Source organism: Oryzias melastigma, linkage group LG2 (assembly GCF_002922805.2).
Source record: "Oryzias melastigma strain HK-1 linkage group LG2, ASM292280v2, whole genome shotgun sequence".
Classification (NCBI taxonomy): Eukaryota; Metazoa; Chordata; class Actinopteri; order Beloniformes; family Adrianichthyidae; genus Oryzias; species Oryzias melastigma.
The window spans coordinates 958,733-980,293 of NC_050513.1; the positions used below are offsets into that span (position 1 = coordinate 958,733).

The following is a 21,561-nucleotide window of genomic DNA, read 5'->3' on the forward strand; positions in this document are numbered from 1 at the left end:
TGAAAATTTAGACTGGGCTACACTTGGAATAACAAAGGTTTGGAGCTCTGCCTGGATGTAGGCAGCGTGATTACGGCGAGAGGAACGCATCACTCCATTATTCTGTTCGGCTCCATCTGATAATGAGAACTGAAGCATCTGCGCCGCGCTTTGAAAGGGAAGTCGATCGTGGCGGGGAGGGAGGAAGGAGTACAAACACAAACTGAAGACGGCGCACAGCGGGGGAAACCTCAACTTTAGAAACCCCATTCATCTTCCTCTTCACTCTTCAGTCCCAACAAAAGGAATTGTATTTACTCCTGTGTGCCTCACCTCCTCTTGCTTCAGAGCAGAGCAGGAAAAGAGGGTTTTAATGATTTGATGGCTGATATTGGGCTGTAGAAATAGAGGAGAGCCAATTCATTTTTAATTTCAGATTTTGACTTTCCAGCGTTAACTACCTCGGTATCTGTCTGTGTTTTGGTGCGGTAATGGGAAGCCGCGGTGTGATTGATATGGTAATTTTACCGGAACGCAACAGAAACCAGGAGCTTGTTAATCTTGAAGAAAAAGATATCTTGATTTGATCTTTTTTTATCAACATGGCCTGATTGTTAAATCTAAGAGACTCAATTGCAATAAAAAAATGCAGTTTTTGAAACTGTTCTTAGAAACCATCTTGAAGTAGAGGAAACTTTTGAAACTGGATAGCTTAAGTTTATAGTATGATCTGTCAGACTAAAGAAATATTTGGTAACTGCACTGATTCACATTATTAAGGTCAAATGCACTCTTAAGTGGAGCGCAGGTGTGTCTTGGACTTCACTTGAGGCCACCTCAAAGGATGTCTTAACATGGGAACGTACCTTTGTTATGTGTGTGGTGAGTGTATTGTGAAGTATCCACAGGGATATACGAGGTATAAGTGATACTGTCATATGGTGTCTTTACGCCACACGTGCGTTAATGCGCATTCAAACACTTGTGCTCATGCATCGTTACGCAGGTTTCTACAACTGTTTTAGGCTCTACGTATAAAATGTGTCACAACTGAACACGGATTGAAAGTTAAATCCATTTGACCAATCAGGGATTCAAATTAGGTAAGGATGTATGGGTAGTGTCCCTTTTAAAGTTAAGCTGTACGTAAGGAGTGCACACTTACTGTATCTCATAATTAGCATTAACGGGCTAGCTGCACAGTCAGCAAGATCTGAGAAGATTATCCATCCATCCATCCATTTTCTTGACCGCTTCTTCCCTTTCGGGGTCGCGGGATGCCGGAGCCTATCCCGACTACTGATGGGTGAAGGCGGGGTACACCCTGGACAGGTCTCCAGTCTGTCTCAGGGCCTCAATCACACACACATCCACTCTCACATTCACACCTAGGGACAATTTAGAGTCACCAATTAACCTATGAAGCATGTTTTTTTGGACGGTGGGAGGAAGCCGGAGTCCCCGGTGAAAACCCACGCATGCACGGGGAGAACATGCAAACTCCACACAGAGAAGATTAAAAAAACTAAAATAAATACGACGCACCTTCTTCACCCTTACTTACCCTAACGTGCTGTACAAGTGTTCACTACAACCTGTCGCCCGCAGCACGCCCATAGAAAAAATCTGCATGAGCAATTGCTCTCAGTGCGGTCTATGACAGGGGTCTCAACCTAGCGTTCCTCGGGCCAAGTCATTATTCTGCAGCCCTCACCTTATTATGAAGTTTTGTATGAATGGCACTTTGACATTGCTATGTGTGTAGCTGACGATCTGACCAATCACGGTGGGGTATATAGCTCTGGGGGGCGTGACAATGACCGGCCTTCAGGCAGGGAAACTTTTAGGCCAGGAAACTTAATTTAACTTAATTTTCTCAATTCATGCAGCCAGTCCTGTATGGAGTTCCATTTGTGCCAAAAATATGTTTTACGTCCACCGTCTATGTCTTTGGTCCATTATCTGTCTACTGAACAAGTTTATTGAACATTCGTTCATGTCCACTATGTATAACTGCGTCTCCACACTTCTTTGGTGATAGATTTGTATTTGTGATGTTTCAGCTTTATGCTTATAACTTTGCGTTTGCGTTTGTCGTTGGATCTGGTCGTCAGAAAAGTAGCTAACAGCAGTTGATAGAGTCATTAGCTCCAGTCGTTTCACAGGAGACGCAAATGATATTGTTTAGGAGTACATAGACATGTTCAATGTTCAATAAACTTGTTAATTAGACATACACCAAAGATCTAGACAGTAGACTAAAGACATAGACAGTGGACGCCAAAATGTATTTTTTGGCACACATGAAACCCCATACCGCCTTAGCCAGACACTGCCTTCAGTGGGCCAAGGTAAACTGAGTTTGAGTCCATGGTCTATGACCTTGATGTTTCATGACGGTCACCTGTGTGTTTGGACAAGTTTGGACATTTTTCGCCCAAATACAACCTGGATCCACCCTTAAGGACAGATACTTTATTGACCATTAAGCTTTATTAGCTTTCAAAAAAGTTTTTTTTTTTTTTTTTTTTTTTTAAAGTGGTTTTTGTTTAATATTTACATTTTATAAAAAGTACAACCAACATGTCCCCACTAAAGGCATGAGCTTGACCTCCAGGTCAACATTTATTGGGCACTCTAAAACTACATTTTTAAAACTTTAAAATCGTGATATAGTATTACCTGTGATAATGCTAGTGTGAATGCTGTAAGCTGAATTTGGCCGCTGAAGATGCTGAAGTGTCTGCTAAAATATTAGCTAAATGCCAAAAAACCCTAAAAAACTAAAAAGAAAAAAAAAACACTTAGATTAGTCAAAACAGTCAAAACAGTATGTAGCAGAAATCTTAGCTAAACTCTTAGTAAATGCCAAAATAGCCCAAAAATCTAGCAGAATGACAATGTTAAAATCTTTAAACTGTAACTGTTTAACCTAATTCTGAATAATACAAAGGCAGGAATATTATTCCAGAATAAATCAACTTAAACCTTAAATAACTTTCAATATTTTACTCTCCATAAAAATATATTTTGTCAAAATCATAAAAGTTAAAAATGAGGACAAGATAACATCTGGTCATTAATAACAATAAAATGATCTGGAGGGCCGAATAGAATTACCTGGAGGGCCGGATCCGGCCCCCGGGCCTCGACTTTGACACATGGTCTAAAGGTTGCTAAATCAATCACCGTTGGTTTGAAGAACCACAAGGAGCATTGATCATCCAGGGATCTCGTTTGCGTTTGAATGATCTCCACCTTGTGGTTCCAGATCTTAACGTTCCATGGATATCTGGTGTTTTTGAGGAACTCCAACATTTGGCTCTTCCTGATTTTCTCCAAATCCAGAAGCAGAATGCTTGGTCTTGGTGTTCCTTACTGGTTTCGTGGTCACATCATGGAAAGCATACCCATTATAGCAGTACAACATCGACCTTTAGGTCTGCCTCAGGAGGTTTGGAGGTCAGGTGAATAAGTCCTGCTGATGTTCAGGTCTTTATCAGAATCTTCCAAAGGTCAGACCTTTAGAAGTCACTACAAAAACAGTGAAAGGATTCTCACCTCTCGCAGAAACAGGAACCCCATCTGTGTTTCCCACTAGATTTTTCCATGAATGCACTTTGCTTGGTCACTGAGACTCCCCAGAATTAAATTGCACACCTATCAGCAGAGAAGTCATCTGAGACGTAAACAACAAATCACAATCCAATTGGGTTTCTGCCTTTGATCTCACACCTCGCATTGTGTTGCCGTCCGCCTCTCCTGTCAGCGTGAGGTTTCACCTCACTACGGTGCGTCTTTGGTAATGGACTGGCTGTCAGCAGTCAGTCGGCATAATGACATCCAGAGCTGCAGCACATCCTGGACCAGACGATGAGCCTCTCTTCATTTCCTCTTGGGCTGGCTGAAGTTATTAGTACTCGGCGTTAGTGCTTCCTGTGACGACTTTCAATTATCCTTCCTCCCCGTTTTTCTAAACTACAGTAGAATCAGACAATATGACCAGTCTGAGTGCTAAATCCCCAAATCTACAAACACATCCTTCAATTTGTGTTGCAGTAATGCACCCGTGGAAACTGCAGCTCATAAATTCAAAGAACTTACAAAACAACTTAATGGATTCCCTTTTAATGTTCCAGCAGCCTTCGGAGAGGACTTAGAATGTGTTGTTCTGTTTGGTTTGATTTATTAAAGTTACTCAGCAAAAAAGTTCAGTTTTTCAAGAACTGGAAATGATCTCAAACGAGTGTTTACAACAATTTACAAGACTGTCTGATTTTCAATGGACGGGAAACATCCTTGAAAGCCTCAAATATATGGATATATATTAAAATGTATATTTATATTTGAGCTTCTCCGTTTTATGGATCTACCAGGAATAAATCCACTCCATGTTTGGATCTACGAGCTCTTAAGCTCCTTGTTGATGTCGACCTGGTTGGGTGTTGGATAAATGGTCACAGACCCTCCATGTTGGTCGTCTTCTACCTTTGGGAGGAACTTTCATCTCCAGCCCCACTAACACCTTCCAGTCTGCAGGAGTTCTTGTTCCTCCCTCCCGTTCGTATCTGCTGAGACATCTTTTTTATGGCCTTGATCGGATTCATGCTGCGATTATTTGTGTTGCTTCATGCTCAAGGCCTGTTTCTGTGCTGATGTATGGTCCTCCCATCCCATCTCTCATATCAGCGTTCTCCTCTGGGATCACGTTCCTGATGCACCTCCTCGCTTCCTCCACCCAGTTTCATGTAGATACACACATATTAGTCTTAAATGGAGTTCATGGATTAAAACTCTCCATGTAAGGGCTCTCCAACCCCATTCCTTCAGATTTGTCACCTGCTTGTTTCAAATCTTGCTGGATCAAATGATTTCAGATTTTTGGTTTCCTGAATGGTTCATCTTAATTCTTGAAAAATCTGGGGTTTCTCTGAAACTTTCCCAAAGATCTGACTCCTTCTGTCAGTAAAATGTCTTCAGATGTCATCGGCCTGTCAATGTGAAACATATGGAGCTCATAAAATGCTCCCTACTGTGCTCACGGGTAGATGGGGTCTCTCTGTGAGTAAACAAACCTCTACTGGGTACTCATGATGAGATAGACCACTCAGTGAACCCATACAGAGAACATGTTTGTGCCCATTTATCTATGGGTATGCTGCGGGCAACAAGTCGTAGTGAACACTACAAATTTTTTTTAAATACTCCCAAATTATGCGATTTGTGCAAGTACTGATACGTGATACCGACTGTTAGAAATGAGGAAATTAGCCATTCAGAGTGTAGTATATTTGGACATCCATACATACTACGCCCACGTCCTACGAGCACTTGGGAGGTCAGTATGCAGCCAGTACTCTGGCTTTACTCTTTACTAGGATGTGCCGTGAGTGTGCAGTAGACAGCATCACCTGTACATCAGAAGAACTCCCATTAACCTTACGAATGCTTTATGCCACACTTTGTTCCATTTTCATGACATCCCTTACGGTTGCCATGGGAACCTTAAGGTAAACTGCAAGACACACCTGCGCTCCTCTTCAGATGCAGCCGTTCTCCTCGATGACCCTTGGCAAACAGTAGCACCTGGATGACTACCTGTTCAGGTGTATGAGAAAAAGGAAGTTCTAGGATTTGACTTGAGCTTGATGTCATCCATGTCTGATCTCTGAAAACAAGTTGAATCAGTGATCCTTTCATAGAACGACTCAACTATTGTCATTTCAAAAACTTACAGTTGTCAGGAAAAGCCTCGATGAGTTCGTCTAAATCTGCCCTCGTGGAGGAGACGTTGTCACGTTCACCCCTAAAGTAGGCAGGTGGTGAGGCGTACAGATTACACAGCAGGTTGGGAGCTGCAAATAACCATGCGTGGGGAGGCAAGAAACCTGATCTACTTAGAATTCTTTGCTCTCAAGCCCTAAAATAATCACAGATTAGTTTAGCTGTTGCATTTTTGTTTGATCCGTTTCCCCTCAAAGTGAAGACATACAGGGAGCAATACATTCAAATCCACATAGGGGGCGTTTAGGAAAGGCTGCAGTCTGTGAGGGAAATTCTCCAGCAAACAAAGTTTGTGCTGTTTCAGGAAGTGAGCTCATGAAGTCCGTTTTATCTTTGCTACCAGAGCGTATGGCACCAAGAGTGAAGAAGTTGCATCTGTACCAGCGAGCATGTGCTACAGCGTGACCTTTGCATAGGTCATCGTCATGTGTGATTACTTTTCCTCGCTCATCTATGTCACCTTCTTCTTCTTTTATTGGAGCAGAAAAGGTCAGCAGCTAGAGCCATCAGAGCAGTACATCCTCGACAAGAAGGGGGACGGTCGCAGCACGTTAACCATCCGCAACATCCGCCAGGCGGACGGAGGAGCCTACGCCTGCAAGGCCACCAACAAGGCGGGGTCCCAGGAGAGGGAGCTCTTCCTCAAAGTGTTCGGTGAGTTTCCCTGAAGCCTTTCTACCAGCTTTACAAACTCCTGGACATGTGGGATCTGTCATGTCTGTGTGGCATGTCCAAAGTGTGGCATGTCCAAAGTGTGGAGTACAGAGCGATTTTAATCTGGTCTGCACCCTCTATATGTGTCAGAAAATGTATGCTAATGTTATCGAAAAATGTAGCAACATGCTAACGTTTTGGCTAAGTTGTTATCTTCTGAGATTTTATTAGGCAATTATTGAGTTTAGCAAATATTGTAGCAACAGGCTAACGTTTAGGCAAATTTCTTATCCTATGTGTTTTTTCCTGCAATTTTTGAGTTTTGCAAATATTCAAGCAACATGCTAATGTTTTTGGGCTAATCTGCTAAGGCTGTTAGGCTGCTTTCCAGTTTAGCTAATATTTTAGGAACAGGCTAACATTTTGGGCTAATTTGTTATTTACTGAGGTTTGTTATGCAATTTTTTAGTCTAGCTAATATTTTAGCAACTTGCTAATGTTTTGGGGCTAATTTATTATCTACTAAGATTGTTAGGCTGCTTTTGAGTTTAGCTAATGTTTTAGCAACAGGCTCACATTTTTGACTATTTTAGAGTTAAGCTAGTATTTTAGCAATGTGGTAACTTTTTAGCAACTTGTTACCTTTTGGGGCTAATTTGGTTTCTACTAAAGTTTTTTGGGATAATTTAGAGCTTACCTCACATTTAAGCAACACAAGACATATTTTAATAAAGTATGTACGTATTGAGCATTTTTAAGCAAACTTACTACCAGTTTTTTTTTTAAATTTAGACTGAACTTTAGAGAATCTTTCATAGTTCTTTAACAAAATTTCCAGATTTCTAGCAAACTTTGCATTTTGCAAATAGCTTTTGCATTTTCAGTAAATCCCTTCAGCAGGTAGAGAAAATTGCTTCAGCATTTTCTACAACCAGATTTAGCAAAGCTTAAGACTTCCATTATTCTTTGTGTTTTTGTTGCTTTGCCCCGTACCTCCCAGCCAATGATTGAAGAGATCTTTAGTCACATGGTTTTGTTGCAACCTTTGGTTTGAAACAGAAATGTCCAGAATACAGACCAAGCTGAAAGTTCAGGGCTCCATCCCAACCAAATGAATCCGATTCAGTCCAGACCAGTGGACTTTTCCAGTCTGGATACATTGGATAGGATTTTTTGAGAAACAGGATTCCACATGTAGCTCAGAATTGTCTTCTTTTCAGAGGCAGAAACATTTCTCCTTATGTTCAAAGCTGTTTGACCTACTTTTAGGGTTTGTTTTTTCCCTGTTATTTGAACTATTCTGCGTCCCAAAACAACAGCCAACATTCAAAAAGAGCCCCAGCCTTGGGGTACAAATCCCACAGATGACGCACGTTTATAGACATCTTGAAAAACATCTATGCTGTCGTTACTCTTCATATGTTGGGTTTGATTTTGAGCTTCTCTGTGCGTTCTTTTTCAATTAACTCTTTGAAACCCTTTGAATGACTGTAAACATTTGACCTTTGTCACAATTAATGTGATTTTAACGCATCTGAAAGCTGACAAAAGCAGGTTTGTGTTCATAGGAATGTCATAATCGTGCAAAGAGTCGAAGAGTTTCAGTAATTCAAACGTCGTGTTTTTCTGAACATCTCTAGTGTTAGAGGGTTAACACGGCCTTCACATACAGAAGAAAAATATTGGCTAATAAATCAATCTAAGCTCTATGTAGACATTTAAAAAATATGGTAATCCTGGAAGATCTGGCGTTCCTACCAAATGGTTTGGATTGATGTTGGTTCTCGGCTGAAACCAAAGCTTTATTAACAAGATCAAACCGTCGCTTTCATGTGAACAATCTCTGAGCATCATCAGATGTTAGCAGATCAGGCGTTTTCATGAAGCTGGTTGGGGATTGTGGACATGGAGAGATTTTCATTGCAGGTCTGGTTCTCAGATGAACGTTGAGGGAGATGTTCCTGATGCTTCTCTTTTGATCTACCCACATGGAAACATGCACAATGCACACACACAGACTGACAACAGCACTGATCTCTTATTCTGTTTGTGTTCAGAAAGAAATCCTGTGTTAAAGTTACAGTGTCATGTATCAGAGCCCAAACTTCTCCAATAAATCCAAAAGATTTCTCTTTTATAGACGATGTAATGCGTTATACAAAGTAAGAACATAGTTCTAAATAGAAAATATTTGCATTTTATGATTGAATTTTGGCTTTATACCCCAAAAATGCAGATCATTTCAATCTAAAACTGGGAACTTAGCGTCTTTTGTTGTGTGTTGAGGCCAACATGAGAGTAATCAGCACTTACCTGGATGTATGTGGGCGTGTCGGTGGATGACTCACCTGTGGTGTCCTGACGTCCCACATGTGGAGGGTTCACTTTCTCCCTTAAACACCAGACAAGGGACTTTTTTGTATCCTCAAAGCTGATCTGAAACAGTTAACGACACAGCAGCGCAAAGCCACTTTTTACCATCCGACACTAAAAAATGAGTCAGGGCCACCACACCCCCAAAATGTGTAATCCCGCCCACTTCACCATAGACTCCACCCAAATCAATCCCTGTCCTCCATCATGGAGCTTTTATTTTGTTTACCGTCAGAGATTGCAGCTGTAACGGCGTATTTCCTGACAGTCTTTTATGTTGATCCATAAACCTTTTAACGACAGGACATTACACATTCTATTCTGACTTTAAAAACATTTTAAAAAGCATAAACGTCCTAATGTGGCCCCCGGCCCAAACCAATAACAGCTGCATCTCTGTGATAAATTTGTATGGAAAAAAAAAGAAAAAAATCATTTATTGCTTCATATTTCAATCGCTGCTCTGCTCATAAAAAAATTCAATTTATATTTTCATAAACCTGCTGGCTATTTCCTCACAGATCACTTCGATATTCTGCTCATGAAAATATATAGACGTGAGCTCTCTAGTCGCCCAGCTCCGTTTGAGCAGCGTTTGTTCTTCAAAATGCACATTTAAATGAAGATGTTCGAGGGAGGGAGGAGCTCTGCTGTGACCCTATAGAAAAATGCTGCTGTAAGTTAGTTTTATCACCAGAGGAGAACGGCCCGGTTTGACCGGAGGTTAGATGAGATTTGCTTAAAAGCCTATATTGTGTTTATGCAGATTAGCCGCAGCGGTTCTTCATCTTTAATGTCCCTGTGTGGAGCGTTCATTGTGAAGGAAGCGTCTTTAGACGTGTTGTTGTTCACTTATGGGATTAGGTCATTTCTAAAATGGAGCTGCTGGTGAAGAAAAACAGACGGACAGATATTATTTTCAACACAAACTCCTAATTAAATGGAGTTTTAGGACACCACATATGTATTCTCTGTTCACAAAGACACTAATTTAGTTCACCCTGTTAAAAAATAATCTATCCTTTTTTCCAACTTTATTCCATTAACTTCACTGTTAAAAGCAAAATCCCATTTAGTTTTGCATCACATTTGGCTGGAAGACGATTTTTGTCTCTAAGAACTAAAACAAATGTAGATCGGTCAGCTATTAATATTATTAAAATATACACAATTAAAATGTCTTTTTATATTTTTATGCTTTGACTTTGGAACATAAGCATTTATTCGGTAAAGATTTAATGCTGCATTTCAGGGCGATGCACTTTTCAATAGAGGATATTGTTATTGATTTAAAAAAATGAAGAAAAAAGGCTTTACTAACGTATTTGTTCCAAATTGGAAACATTTGCATTAGTAATTTCTGAAATTAGCGATAAGTAAAATACCTTAAAAATATTCTAAAAGAGCATACCAACACAACCACTGAATGTACATGAATTAGGAGTGTGTATCTTTCAATACGCATCTCCATACATGGTCCACAAATTGATACTTAAAGGATTCAACAAACTTTTGTGGCTCACAATACAGTCTGATTCTTTTACCAAATAACTCTCAAATACAGATAGTTCTTATTCATCTGGCATTTAAAGCTATAAATAATAATACATGGCATTTGGCAGAGAAATGTATTCAGGTATTGACTTGGAAGAAGCAAAATTATGATTGGACGTCTTTTTTTTTTGCATCACATGAACGTAAAAAGAGAAAGACGGTAGAAACAAAACAGAACCTGCAGTTTGACAGAAATCGATTACTTATGTCTTGATTGATTTTATACTTTTTAACCAACGTAGTGTATTTCCCTAAGTATAAGTCGCAAGTGCAGAAAAAAGTCTTATCAAGAAGAAGAAAACCATACATACGTCACTCTGGAGTACGAGTTGCACTTTTAGGAGAAAGGTGTGATGTTTCATCTGCCAAGCCTCGCATAGATAAAAAAATTAAGAAAGAAATACCAGAACACTAATCTCTGATCTGTACAATCAGATTGTCTTCCATGTTTGTTTTGGACTTCTTCTGCCGCTGTCAATAGAAGATCCTTGGATGCAGCGCCCTCAAGCAGATGTTAGCGCAACCAACTGCTAAAAGACGACCGGTGTTTACTGGAAAAATAAAAAATATATAACCCTTTTGATGCATCAAAAACATAAATAAGTTTCTCCTGAGTATAAGTCGCAGCCCTGGCCAAACTATGTGAAAAAAACCTGTGATTTGTGGTAATCTTGTTCATATCTGTTGTTTCTAAACGATACTACTACATCTATTTTCAATACGTATCTGTTTTTTACATCTCGATACTGCTGTTACTCCCACTGCCTGATCAATTCTTCCATAAGTATCTAATATTGCTGATATTAATACATTCATGGATTTAGAGTGAGCAGACTGTTAGCTATTAGCATGTGGCTACATCGTAATGGGAGAACAGCTGTGTCTGTCAGTTCCCTCAAAGACGTCATGAAAATGGTACGTACCATTGCTGACCATGTGGTAAATGTATCACAGAGTATTCCTAAGGATAAGGGAAGTTACATGCACTGATGATGTGGAGGTGAAGCTGTCGTTGGCGTCTTTACGACACATTCTAGTCCTTTGCGTGATGCAAACACTGGTCCCTTACTGACCGCATACAAGTACACATTCATCACATCTGCCCTGTATTTAAGGACTCTGCACTCATCACATGGACAACATGTCACGTGCAGTCCGCAGGATTTGGGGCGTGTCCCACTGGGGGGAGGCTCCAGGGAAGACCCAGGACACGCAGGAGAGGCTACGTCTCTCGGCTGGCCTGGGAACGCCTCGGGGTCCCCCAGCAGAGCTGGAGGAAGTGACCGGGGAGAGGGAAGTCTGGATATGTTTGCTTAGACTGCTGCCCCCACGACCCGGTCCAGGATGAGCGGAAGATTGATGGATGGATGGAAAAAAACCACACGACACGCCTGCATCTTATCTACTTCTCCCTTACGGGTGTATGGGTTCACTACAACATCATTTCTGATCGGGTTCACTGAACGGTCTTCGACAGGGGAGTCCTAATCCAGGCCTCGAGGACCGGCTTCCTGCTGGTTTTCTATGAATCCTGCCGTATCTGGTGCTGATTACCTGGTTCAGGTGTATTTAGCCAATGCGGAGCTTCAATGGCAGGTTGGTTGGAAAGCATCCAGGACACCGGCTCTTGAGGATTTAGACCCCCCTGGTCTACCTCCTTACATCAAGCGAGACACTTGGATGCCTTGAACAGGTTTGACCATTTTGCTATCCAACAGTCAGAGCTGTTGGGACTAAGGTTTCTGTCACAGTTTGAGTCGGAAAATGGAGCTCTGGAGGCTGAAAACTACATTAAAACAGGAATCCTTTCTATAAGAACTTTAAAAGCAGTTCGCTAACAGCATTCATGGTCCTGTTACCGCCTGTATGTACCAGTACTTCTGCATTTCCGTGGAGTTGAAAGCGCTTTCATTCCACAATGTTACTTTGTTTTTTAGATCTTGTAAACAGTTGTAATCAGCTGTAGGTTGTTTTTTCCTCCGTTTACAATCTTTCGTTTTTTACGTTTAGTGTTTTCCTTTAATTTAACTCCTGTCCAGCAGTCGTAACAAGAACCTAATTCCAATGTTTTAAAAGCTGTAAATTGCCCACATTTATGTAAACAATGATCAAATGTATACAGCCCGACATTATCCTATCTAAAAGCTAATGTTTTTAAAGCACAGAATAGAATTAAATGTCATGTTTTGTTTGCTAATACAACTGGTCTGTAGTTCTAATCCGAATGAATCCTCTTCTGTGAAATAAAAGCTATTTTGGTTCAGCAGCTCAATAACCAAAGGACTTTATGGTTCCTGCCAAAATGTTTTCCTATTATTTGTGTTTTTCTGCAGTTGTCATAAAAGTCTGTTTGTGGAGCAAATATTTTTAGGTTTATTCAGAAACGCTCTGCAGGTTTGAGGTCGATAATCTGTCTGGGTATTTCTTCTTGAAAGACCACCTGAGTCTTTGTGGCAGCAGGATCTTTTTCCTCCGCCTATTATTGTGCTCAAATGTCAGCCTTCAGCCCTGCCTGGAGCCGCGTGCGCGCTGGAAGATTTACACTCATTAATCCAACACTTCCTGCACGCTTCCCTCTGTCCTCCATCGCCATCCAGTTAGCACGGTCCTCCCAGCGTGAGGCTCCCATTACATGTTGGACCGTTGGAACGTTCTTAATGAGCTGATGCCTAATGCTTTGTGTCTTATAAAGATCTAAAATCCAATTTCTTTCTTTGATGGCTGCTTTGGCTTTTTTCTCTTGGAGTAAAGTCGATCAGTCGAGTTTATTTCATTTCAAACATGCATTAAAGTCCTCAATCAGTCAGCAGCTGATCTGTAACTGTTTCTCCGTCTCCCACCCAGGAAGCCTTGAGGAGCATTAATGGAAAAGTCTAAGAGACTGATGACTGTCGCTTTAACAGATCAATGAAGCCATTAATGCTTCGTATTTCACGTCAGAAAAAGGCTACACTGACAATTGGCTTAATGGTTACCTGTCTGACCCCGCCGCTTCATTCTCCCTGTCTGACGGAGCAGGAAGGCCGTAGACCAGAACTTAGTCTTCAGTTGGAGAAGAGAAAACCTCAAGGTCCACTTAAATGGATAGATGTCTGCAGGGTTTTTACCTCACTTATTTTTCTCCTTAAGAATGTTTTTTTTAAATGTCTACCAATAAAGAGCCAGCTTAAGAACATTTAGGCTCTTTAGAACAGCAGTTTAGATGAAGCCTTTAACATCAGAGCTTCACGTTGACGTTCTTTGAGATGCTGGAGCTCTTCAATCGTTAATAATTAGTGGATTCTACTGTGTGAAAAATATTTACATACATATAAAACACTGGTAGAGGACTGGAACTTGGAGGATAAAACAACCACCTGCAGAGGGTGAGGCTTTTTTGTTTTTTTTTAAAGAAAAACTAAAAGAAACACAAATATTTGAAGCATGTGGGGGAACCAGAGCAAGACCCCCCAAGATGGACACACTCATCATGTAAACATCACTAATGGGATCCTTGCACAGTCCGCAGGATTTGGGGAGGTTGAAAAAATGTAAACTTTATATGTCTTACCTACTTCACCCTTACGTATTGTACAAGAGTCCACTCTGACCTTTTGTCCACAGAAAAATGTCCTTGAACATTTTCTCGGTACGGGTTTTGTGATTGGTCTACGATCTTAGTATTTCTTGAGAGACACCTATACACAGGTGTGACTATTTTTCACCTGCAGCCAAAATCCACCAATGAGGACAGTTGGAACTAAATCTAGGCTGTCATTGTCCTGAAATCGAAGATACAAGATCATTTACTGTTGAGCAGTTTGTGTTTTTTAACACTTATATGCCGACTCTGCAGTTCATTATTGTATTTTACCAGCTCTTTTTGGAAAATGAGTTCTCAGCTGCACTAGGATCCATAAACGACAGTGAATGTTTCCGTTTTACAGAGAGAGAGACTCCACGCTGACATCCCAATGCAGCTGAACCAACAAATGCACACATCATCATTATCAGATGCAGACAGTTTTCTGACTCCTAACAGTGGGTGGGATGAAAACTTTGAGCAAATCTTTCCAGCTGAGAGGATAAGAAACGTCTCTTACCTGTAAATAGACCTTTGCTCGTCTGCAGATGTGTGCAGGCAGCTTTCTATCACAGTCCTCTGGGATCTTTAATGGTTTTAGCCCATTTTCTCTTTTTTTCTTCTGAGGAACCAAAACTCCCCCTCAAAGAAAATCTGGGATTCTGAGTGGGACATTTACCTCTAAATCTGTTATTATACCCAAGTTTAATTCTTAACGTGTAATTACAGTGATCATCAAGCGCGATAAAACCCCTTACTAAATGATTCCATATAAAAAAACATTAAAGTTGATGTAATTGGCTCATATAAGAGAAAACGCTCAGACCTGGAAGGTTGAATTAATTCCAGATGTAATCACACGAATGTTTCTCCACCATTTCTCATTTGGACTAAGAACGTTTCAGATAATCCGTTATTAATATTGTTCACTGCAAAATGATTTTCTCACACGGCCGTTGATAAACGAGGCGTTTTCCGTTTAATAGTCCCATGATGAAGGGTACCTGGGGCGCAGCTGCCACAGATAAGGTGGTGATGAAGAGCTGCTGAAGACAGCCTTCACGTACTGCATAAACATTCATGTTCATACATGACTGGGGTAAGGCAACGGAGTTCGGTTCCAAGTAGGAATCGTTTGGATTCACGCGGTTCTACCAAAACTGAAAGAAGCTGCTGCAAATGATGCCGCATTTCAGTTTCATTGAACGTCTATTTGTCTTAGGACGTGTCAATCACTTCTCCTCTGTTCAGTTCTTTGAAGTTCTAGCCAATCATTCAGCCTTTCCTGTGATAGTAGGCGGGCTCATATAAGACCGCTGACGGGGTGAGCACGTGCAGCGCTGGAATGTCTGGCTGCATTTCACAGCAGATGCTGAAGTTTGACAGGTCACTGTATCACATCAGCCAATCAGGAACTCAGGTTTGGACACATGACGTTTTCAGTGACCCGATCAGCCGGCAAAATACGAAATACGATGAAAGTTTTTGTCCTGTTGCACCGCAGTGGTTCTCTGGCAGCAGCCAGCCTCCCAGACTTCAGTGGGGTTCGCTCGCTCAATACAGAGCGGGGACCGGGGAGTGGGGGGAGTGCGGTCTGGGGAGCAGGGGGAGCGGGGAGCGTGGACCGGGGAGCGGGGGGAGGGGGGGCAGCCTGCTCAGCTCTCCTGAACTGTGACATTATACTTATTTTTTTTGTTGAGACAATAATCCAAAAAAAGGTCCACTATGTTTCCCCTCTCTCAGGTTAAGTTAGGACAGCCTTCACACTGAGTCACAGACACAGAAACAGCGGAAGCGGCTGTCATCCAGACACATCCTCTGAGTGACATTAAAACCCTTAACTCCTCAGATTAGCTCAGGATCACATTTCACAGGTGGAGAGCAGTGAATTCGCTGCGCAGCAAAAGAGGCGAGGACCACTGGTTTATGGCTCGGTTCTGGTTTAAAGGAAACAGCCAGCACGTCTTAAAACGACACTCAAAACGTCAATGTTTGACGCGGAGGTCTCAACCGTGCGTCAATTTGTGACTTGGGAATGAAAATGTGTTGATTTGGGATGATGTAGGCAATATTTTATCACTAAAGTACAGAAATTGGCACCGATTAGGAACCGAAACCAAAGACCCGCTTTGGCACCGGGACTGAATAAAACCCAATCATGGGGGGAGGGGGGGGAATGCTAACTTTGAGTCTCCATGTCTGCAAGATGCGCATCAAACTAACCAGAAAGAAGTCTTTTATTCTGCTAGTTTTCTAAAGATTCACACAAGATTCTCAATGTTTGCCAACGCGCTGATCTTCATCATTATTGATGCTGTACTGAGAAGATCCAGATGGAGAAGATTGAGACGGTTGGAGGCAGAAACTTCAGTTCACTCAGAAAAAGAAAAATCTGAATCTGTTTTTTAAAAAAAGCTCAAAGATGGAGGGAATAGAACAACCTTGAAACAAGGGACGCTGCTTCAGGTGTAAAAGTTTTTTGGAAACTTTAAATAACTTTGAAAAAGAAAGCACAAACAATTAATTTTTTACTTTTCATTACATTACAGCTGAGAAAGAACAAACTTGGCTGTAGATGTTAAGAGGTGCAACAAAAACAAGTTCTCAAACTTTTTGTGACTTTCTTACGTTTAATGTCGTTTATAGATAAACATATGGCTCTAAACAACGGTTGTTGTGATAAATAAGCAGCACTGATGTTTACTGACGGTGTTTAAAGTGACACTTGTCTGTGATCATGTCCACATTGGCGTTTGGAGCGGCTCCTGAGTCTCAGGACGGCTCCTCCACATCACTGGAGCTTGGTGATATTGCTAACAGTGGCGCGTTTCCCCCGGGCGGTGTTAAAAGCCCCCGGTACACAAGTCCCCCTCCCTGCCTCCACTCTTCCATGCCCCTGTTAGGAGCAGTGTGTGTTATTGGAAAAGTAATCCATGATTCATGTTGCATGCTCCGTAGCCTTGACATGCATCGGGTGTCAGGGCTAGCTTGGAGCATCTTATCAGCGGGGACGGGGCCTCGGCGCCGCGCTCCTCAGCACTTATCTGCTCTTAGTGCTCGCTCTGCCTCCAAAGCAAATCACCATCCTGGAGAGGCACCTTCACTGACAAAAGAAGGAGGAGCTTTGCCCCTCAAAGCTCCAGCCGAGGCCTCTTCCACGGCTGCAAATGCTCACTGACGGCCCTTTTTCTGATCTGTTGCAGTCCAGCCGCACATCACCCAGCTGAAGAACGTGACGGCCGTGGAGGGCAGCGCCGCCATGATCTCCTGCGTGGCTGAGGGCGAGCCTCTGCCGGATATTTCCTGGAGGAGAGCCAGCGACGGGCAGACCTTCATGGATGGAGTCAAGGTAGAAACTGCCAGAATGTCCATCTGTCTCCGTGCTGGCGCGCCCATCACTGTGGCGTGTGCTGTTTGTCAAAATGCAGAAAGTCAGTTTGTCAAAATCTGGTTTTGTTCTCAGATAAAATTCAACTCCAAGAGGTTCCTGGGAAAAAATATGTTTTAATTACTGTTGTTTGTGATCCTTAAAATGACCCACATGATGATGGATTTTATCCGATCAGCTAAACAGATTCAAGTTAGCAAAATTAGCATCATTAACACCATGTGTTTTTCTGGTAGTTGATGATGCTAGGTGCAATGCTAGCACTTTTGGCAACTTTTGTATAGTTAGCATCTTTAACACTGTTTTCTGAGACAGCTGTTGATTTTGGATGCAATGTTAGTACTTTTAGCTACATTAGCAAACTTACCATAGCTAGCATCTTTAGCCATGTGTTTTTCTGAGAGTGTAGATGATGCTGGGTGCAATGCTAGCACTTTTAGCAACAGTTGTATAGTTAGCATCTTTAACACTGTTTTTCTGAGACAGTTGATTGAATGCAATGCTAGCACTTTTAGCCACATTAGCATAGTTAGCACCTTAGCAATTAATTTTTCTGGGACAGTTGATTGAATACATTGCTAGCACTTTTAGCCACATTAGCAAAGTTAACATAGCTAGCATCTTTTGCAGTTTGTTTTTCCAACAGTTCCTAACAGTTGTCTATGCTGAACAAAGAGTCTTACAGCCTAAAGTTGCTACACTAGCTTGTTGCGTATGCAAAGTTGGGCGCCATATTGGAAAGGGCTAGATACTGTTTACTGCTCTGCTACAAATCCACAAATGCTAAAAAAAAACAAGAATGTGAGTTTTCACAAGTAAAATTCTATCATTAGCCAATAAAGGAGAACTTCTTCGTAGAATGGTAACAGGCTAGCATAGCGCCTTCAGCCTAACTCATTCATGCTAGTGCCTTGCCAGCTTTTTTAGCAACATTAGCACAGTTAGCGTAGTTAGGATCTTTAGCAATGTGTTTTTCTAAGACAGTCGGTTATGGTTAACAATAAGTTTCACAGGCTTTGTCTTCATGGACATCCTGACTTTCTTTTATTCCAGTTTACATAATGAAGCAGCAAGAACCCAGAAGATTCTAGTGGAGATTTCTCTACACCCTGAGCTGCTCGACTTGAAGAAAAGATTTTATGTTTTTACTTCTGTTGCTTTACCCGTTTTGACTGTGTAACAACAGAACAATACGATGTTTGCTTCTGTTTAACAGGAAAAGTAAATAATTCCCATGAATCTGTTATCGTTGTCAGACCGCATCAGCACAACGTCAGTAAAGGAGATCTAAGGCAGCAAAAGGTGAAAAACAAAGATGGCAGTGGTTCTCCCGCTCAGATAAAGGTCATCGCAGAGATAAATGAGCGTGTGTGTCGGCTCGAGTCGCTCGCTTTGATAAATCGCAGCTGAAAATACGAGTAAGTGCGTCTCTTCCCTCAGCAAATGCAATTATGGAAATGCAAACCAACACACCTCGCCGTTTGCACAGACAAACACGACTTGTGTGGCGTGATGGATAGCAGCAGTCATTTGGGTTTAAGGCGCCACGTCCCTCTCTCAATTTGCCCTCCAATCTGCATATCCGGTCTGCTGGAACTCGTTCCTGCAAAACGGTCTCTCGTCCTGGTACCACACCCTGACCACCCTGCCAGAGGAGAAGATGAAACCAGAAGGTTTGAGGGGTTGGAACCTGAAGGGATCTTTAGTTTGGTCATATCTGCTGTTCTATGATAGCTTAGAGCCTGAATGCTGCAGTCACTCCGTAGATTTATGTCTAGGATTGCTGGAAAACCATCCATCCATCTTTCATCCATCCTCCCACCTTTCCCTCCATTCTTCATTTCTTCCTTCCATCCATCCTTTCATCATCCATCCATCCACCCTTCCTTTTATCCTTCTTTCCATCCATCCATCCATCCATCCTTCCTTCCCTCCGTCCTTCTATCCATCAATCATTCCTTCCATCCATCCATCCTTCTATCCATCAATCATTCCTTCCATCCATCCTTCCAAGCAACCTTCCTTTCTTCCTTTTCATCATCCATCTATCCAACCTTCCTTCCTTTTATCCTTCTTTCCATCCATCCATCCATCCTTCCTTCCCTCCGTCCTTCTATCTATCAATCATTCCTTCCATCCATCCATCCATCCATCCATCAATCCTTCCTTCTATCCATCAATCATTCCTTCCATCTATCCATCCTTCCAAGCAACCTTCCTTTCTTCCTTTTCATTCATCCATCCATCCATCCATCCATCCATCCATCCATCCATCCATCCATCCATCCATCCTTCCTTCCATCCATCAATCATTCCTTCCATCCATCCATCCTTCCAACTGACCTTCCTTTCTTCCTTTTCATCATCTATCCATCCTTTCATTTTCCAAACCCACTTAGTTTCCATTAGACTCCACAGACATACTGGATCTTTTCCAGCCACTGAAAGATGAAGTTTGGGTTCACTCTGGACAGTTTGTCGTTCCATCAAGGGGGAAAAACCATCCATCCTTCTACGACCAGCTATGAAATCTTTAAAAAATGGAAGTTATGGGTACATAAATGTATCTGTAGAATGAGGGTGGAGTCTCATTGAGACTGTATCTGAGAGGTGGAGAGTGTGACTCCTCCCCTGTGGCGTTCCAAACTGGAAGTACTTCCTGGTTCCAAGAAATTCCATAGACTTCTATCAAGAAATAAAGAGCTGTTACTCAGTCATTCTATTAGTCAGAATAACCTTTCTAACTCTGATACCCTTTTTCAAATGTTGTTAATCTTTTTTTTCCCACAATTTTTTTTTGTAGTGCAGTAGATAAACTGACCAATCAGATGCCTCAAAATAGTAGGAGGAGCCTGCTGGCCCCAACGTTGGAATGACAGATTTGGTGTAGCTTGTTTTGAAGTAGTAGAGGTGTGGCCTTCCAACAAGCTCGGTCCTGATTGGTGAAAGTAGTTGCCATAGAAACGATGAGTCAGCCCGATCACTGCTTACTGAGGTTGTCTCGCTCCAACATGGCAACCCATATCTCAAAAAAATAACATCTGAAATGACTAAATTTGGTTGTAGGTAAAGTACGGATGGCTCGGTCCAGTTCTCTCATAGAGTCAATGACGCCGTCCTCCAGAGATTCTGGACTTTAGGTAAAGGATACATTTTTTGCTAATATTCGTGAAAAATATATGCAAAAATTATCCTTTCAGTCATACAGCCAAAGAAGACTCCCCAGAAGTGGAGTTTGTTTCTTCCCAGCGTCCTCAGTATTCTCCCAAACACACTGACCTCACCTCACAAACAAGCCCAGTCTACTGCTGCAGCAGCATCACAAAGAGGCGGGGCCTTTAAACGCCGCTTCACCTCGTTAGCTGATAACACTGTGACAGAAAGATGAAAGATAAGCCATTTTGGGGAGTGGAAAGCGCGGGCAGTCTACAAGAAACAGAATAAAGTGTCTGTTTGAGAAGTGCGAGCTCCACAGCCCAGCGTAGACACATAATGAGGGTTAGCGGAGTTTGGAGGGGAGCTGATTTATGGGGCAAATCTTTGCAGGAAGTATTCAAGGCGTGCTCACACAGATTCACCGAAGACGGTGGAAAGGCCAGCAGTTCAGAGCACGAATGAGGACTAGCGGAGTGAATTAAAAACAAAGAAGCACTTTGGCGGCTTGTTTATCACTGCTCAGTAACAGATGAGCAGCTCCAGCCAAACGCTGATGAATATTTAATGTCTGGTTCGGAGGAAAAACTGTGATTTACAGAGAAAAGGCATGTTGGAAATGTTACTCCAATCTAAGAAAACTGGGACAAAAAACTATAAGTTTATATTCTTTCTGACTAATTGTGTGATTGCTTAGTCAGCATTCACACTATGGCGATTCTCCTGCTCCTTTTCACATGTTTTTTGATAAAAAACGTAATCACACTTTCAGCAATGTCAACAATCTTGGTGTCAAAACGTTCAGATTATTCAGGACATTACCAGTACCAGTACCAGATTCGGTCCGACACACGGACTGGTCCTCAGAATGCGGATGGTACCGGTACTATTATCTGGTACTGGTACCTTAACCTAGCACTGGACGTGGTACTGTGTGCAGTACCAGATGTGGTATCGGACCTGAATCAGTACCGGATGCAGTACAGGATGCGGTACCACACTGGATCTAGTTCTCGGACCACGGATGGCACTGGTACCATAGCCCGGTATTGGTCCCCTAACCCAGCCCTGGGTGCTGTTATTAATGCGTTACCAGACGTGAACCTGGCCCAGA

At 42.0% G+C, this 21,561-nt stretch overlaps 1 protein-coding gene across 3 annotated transcripts in view; it reads left to right on the plus strand.

The window, feature by feature from the left end:
* LOC112160147 (neural cell adhesion molecule 2) overlaps positions 1-21,561 on the plus strand; it is a 615,672-nt gene that overhangs the window by 543,239 nt on the left and 50,872 nt on the right. For all 3 annotated transcript variants that reach the window (XM_024294538.2, XM_024294536.2, XM_024294537.2), the window contains exons 7-8: positions 6,248-6,417; positions 17,110-17,255. In XM_024294538.2, the coding sequence (XP_024150306.1) occupies positions 6,248-6,417; positions 17,110-17,255 (316 nt within the window). The remainder of the gene's footprint in view (positions 1-6,247; positions 6,418-17,109; positions 17,256-21,561) is intronic.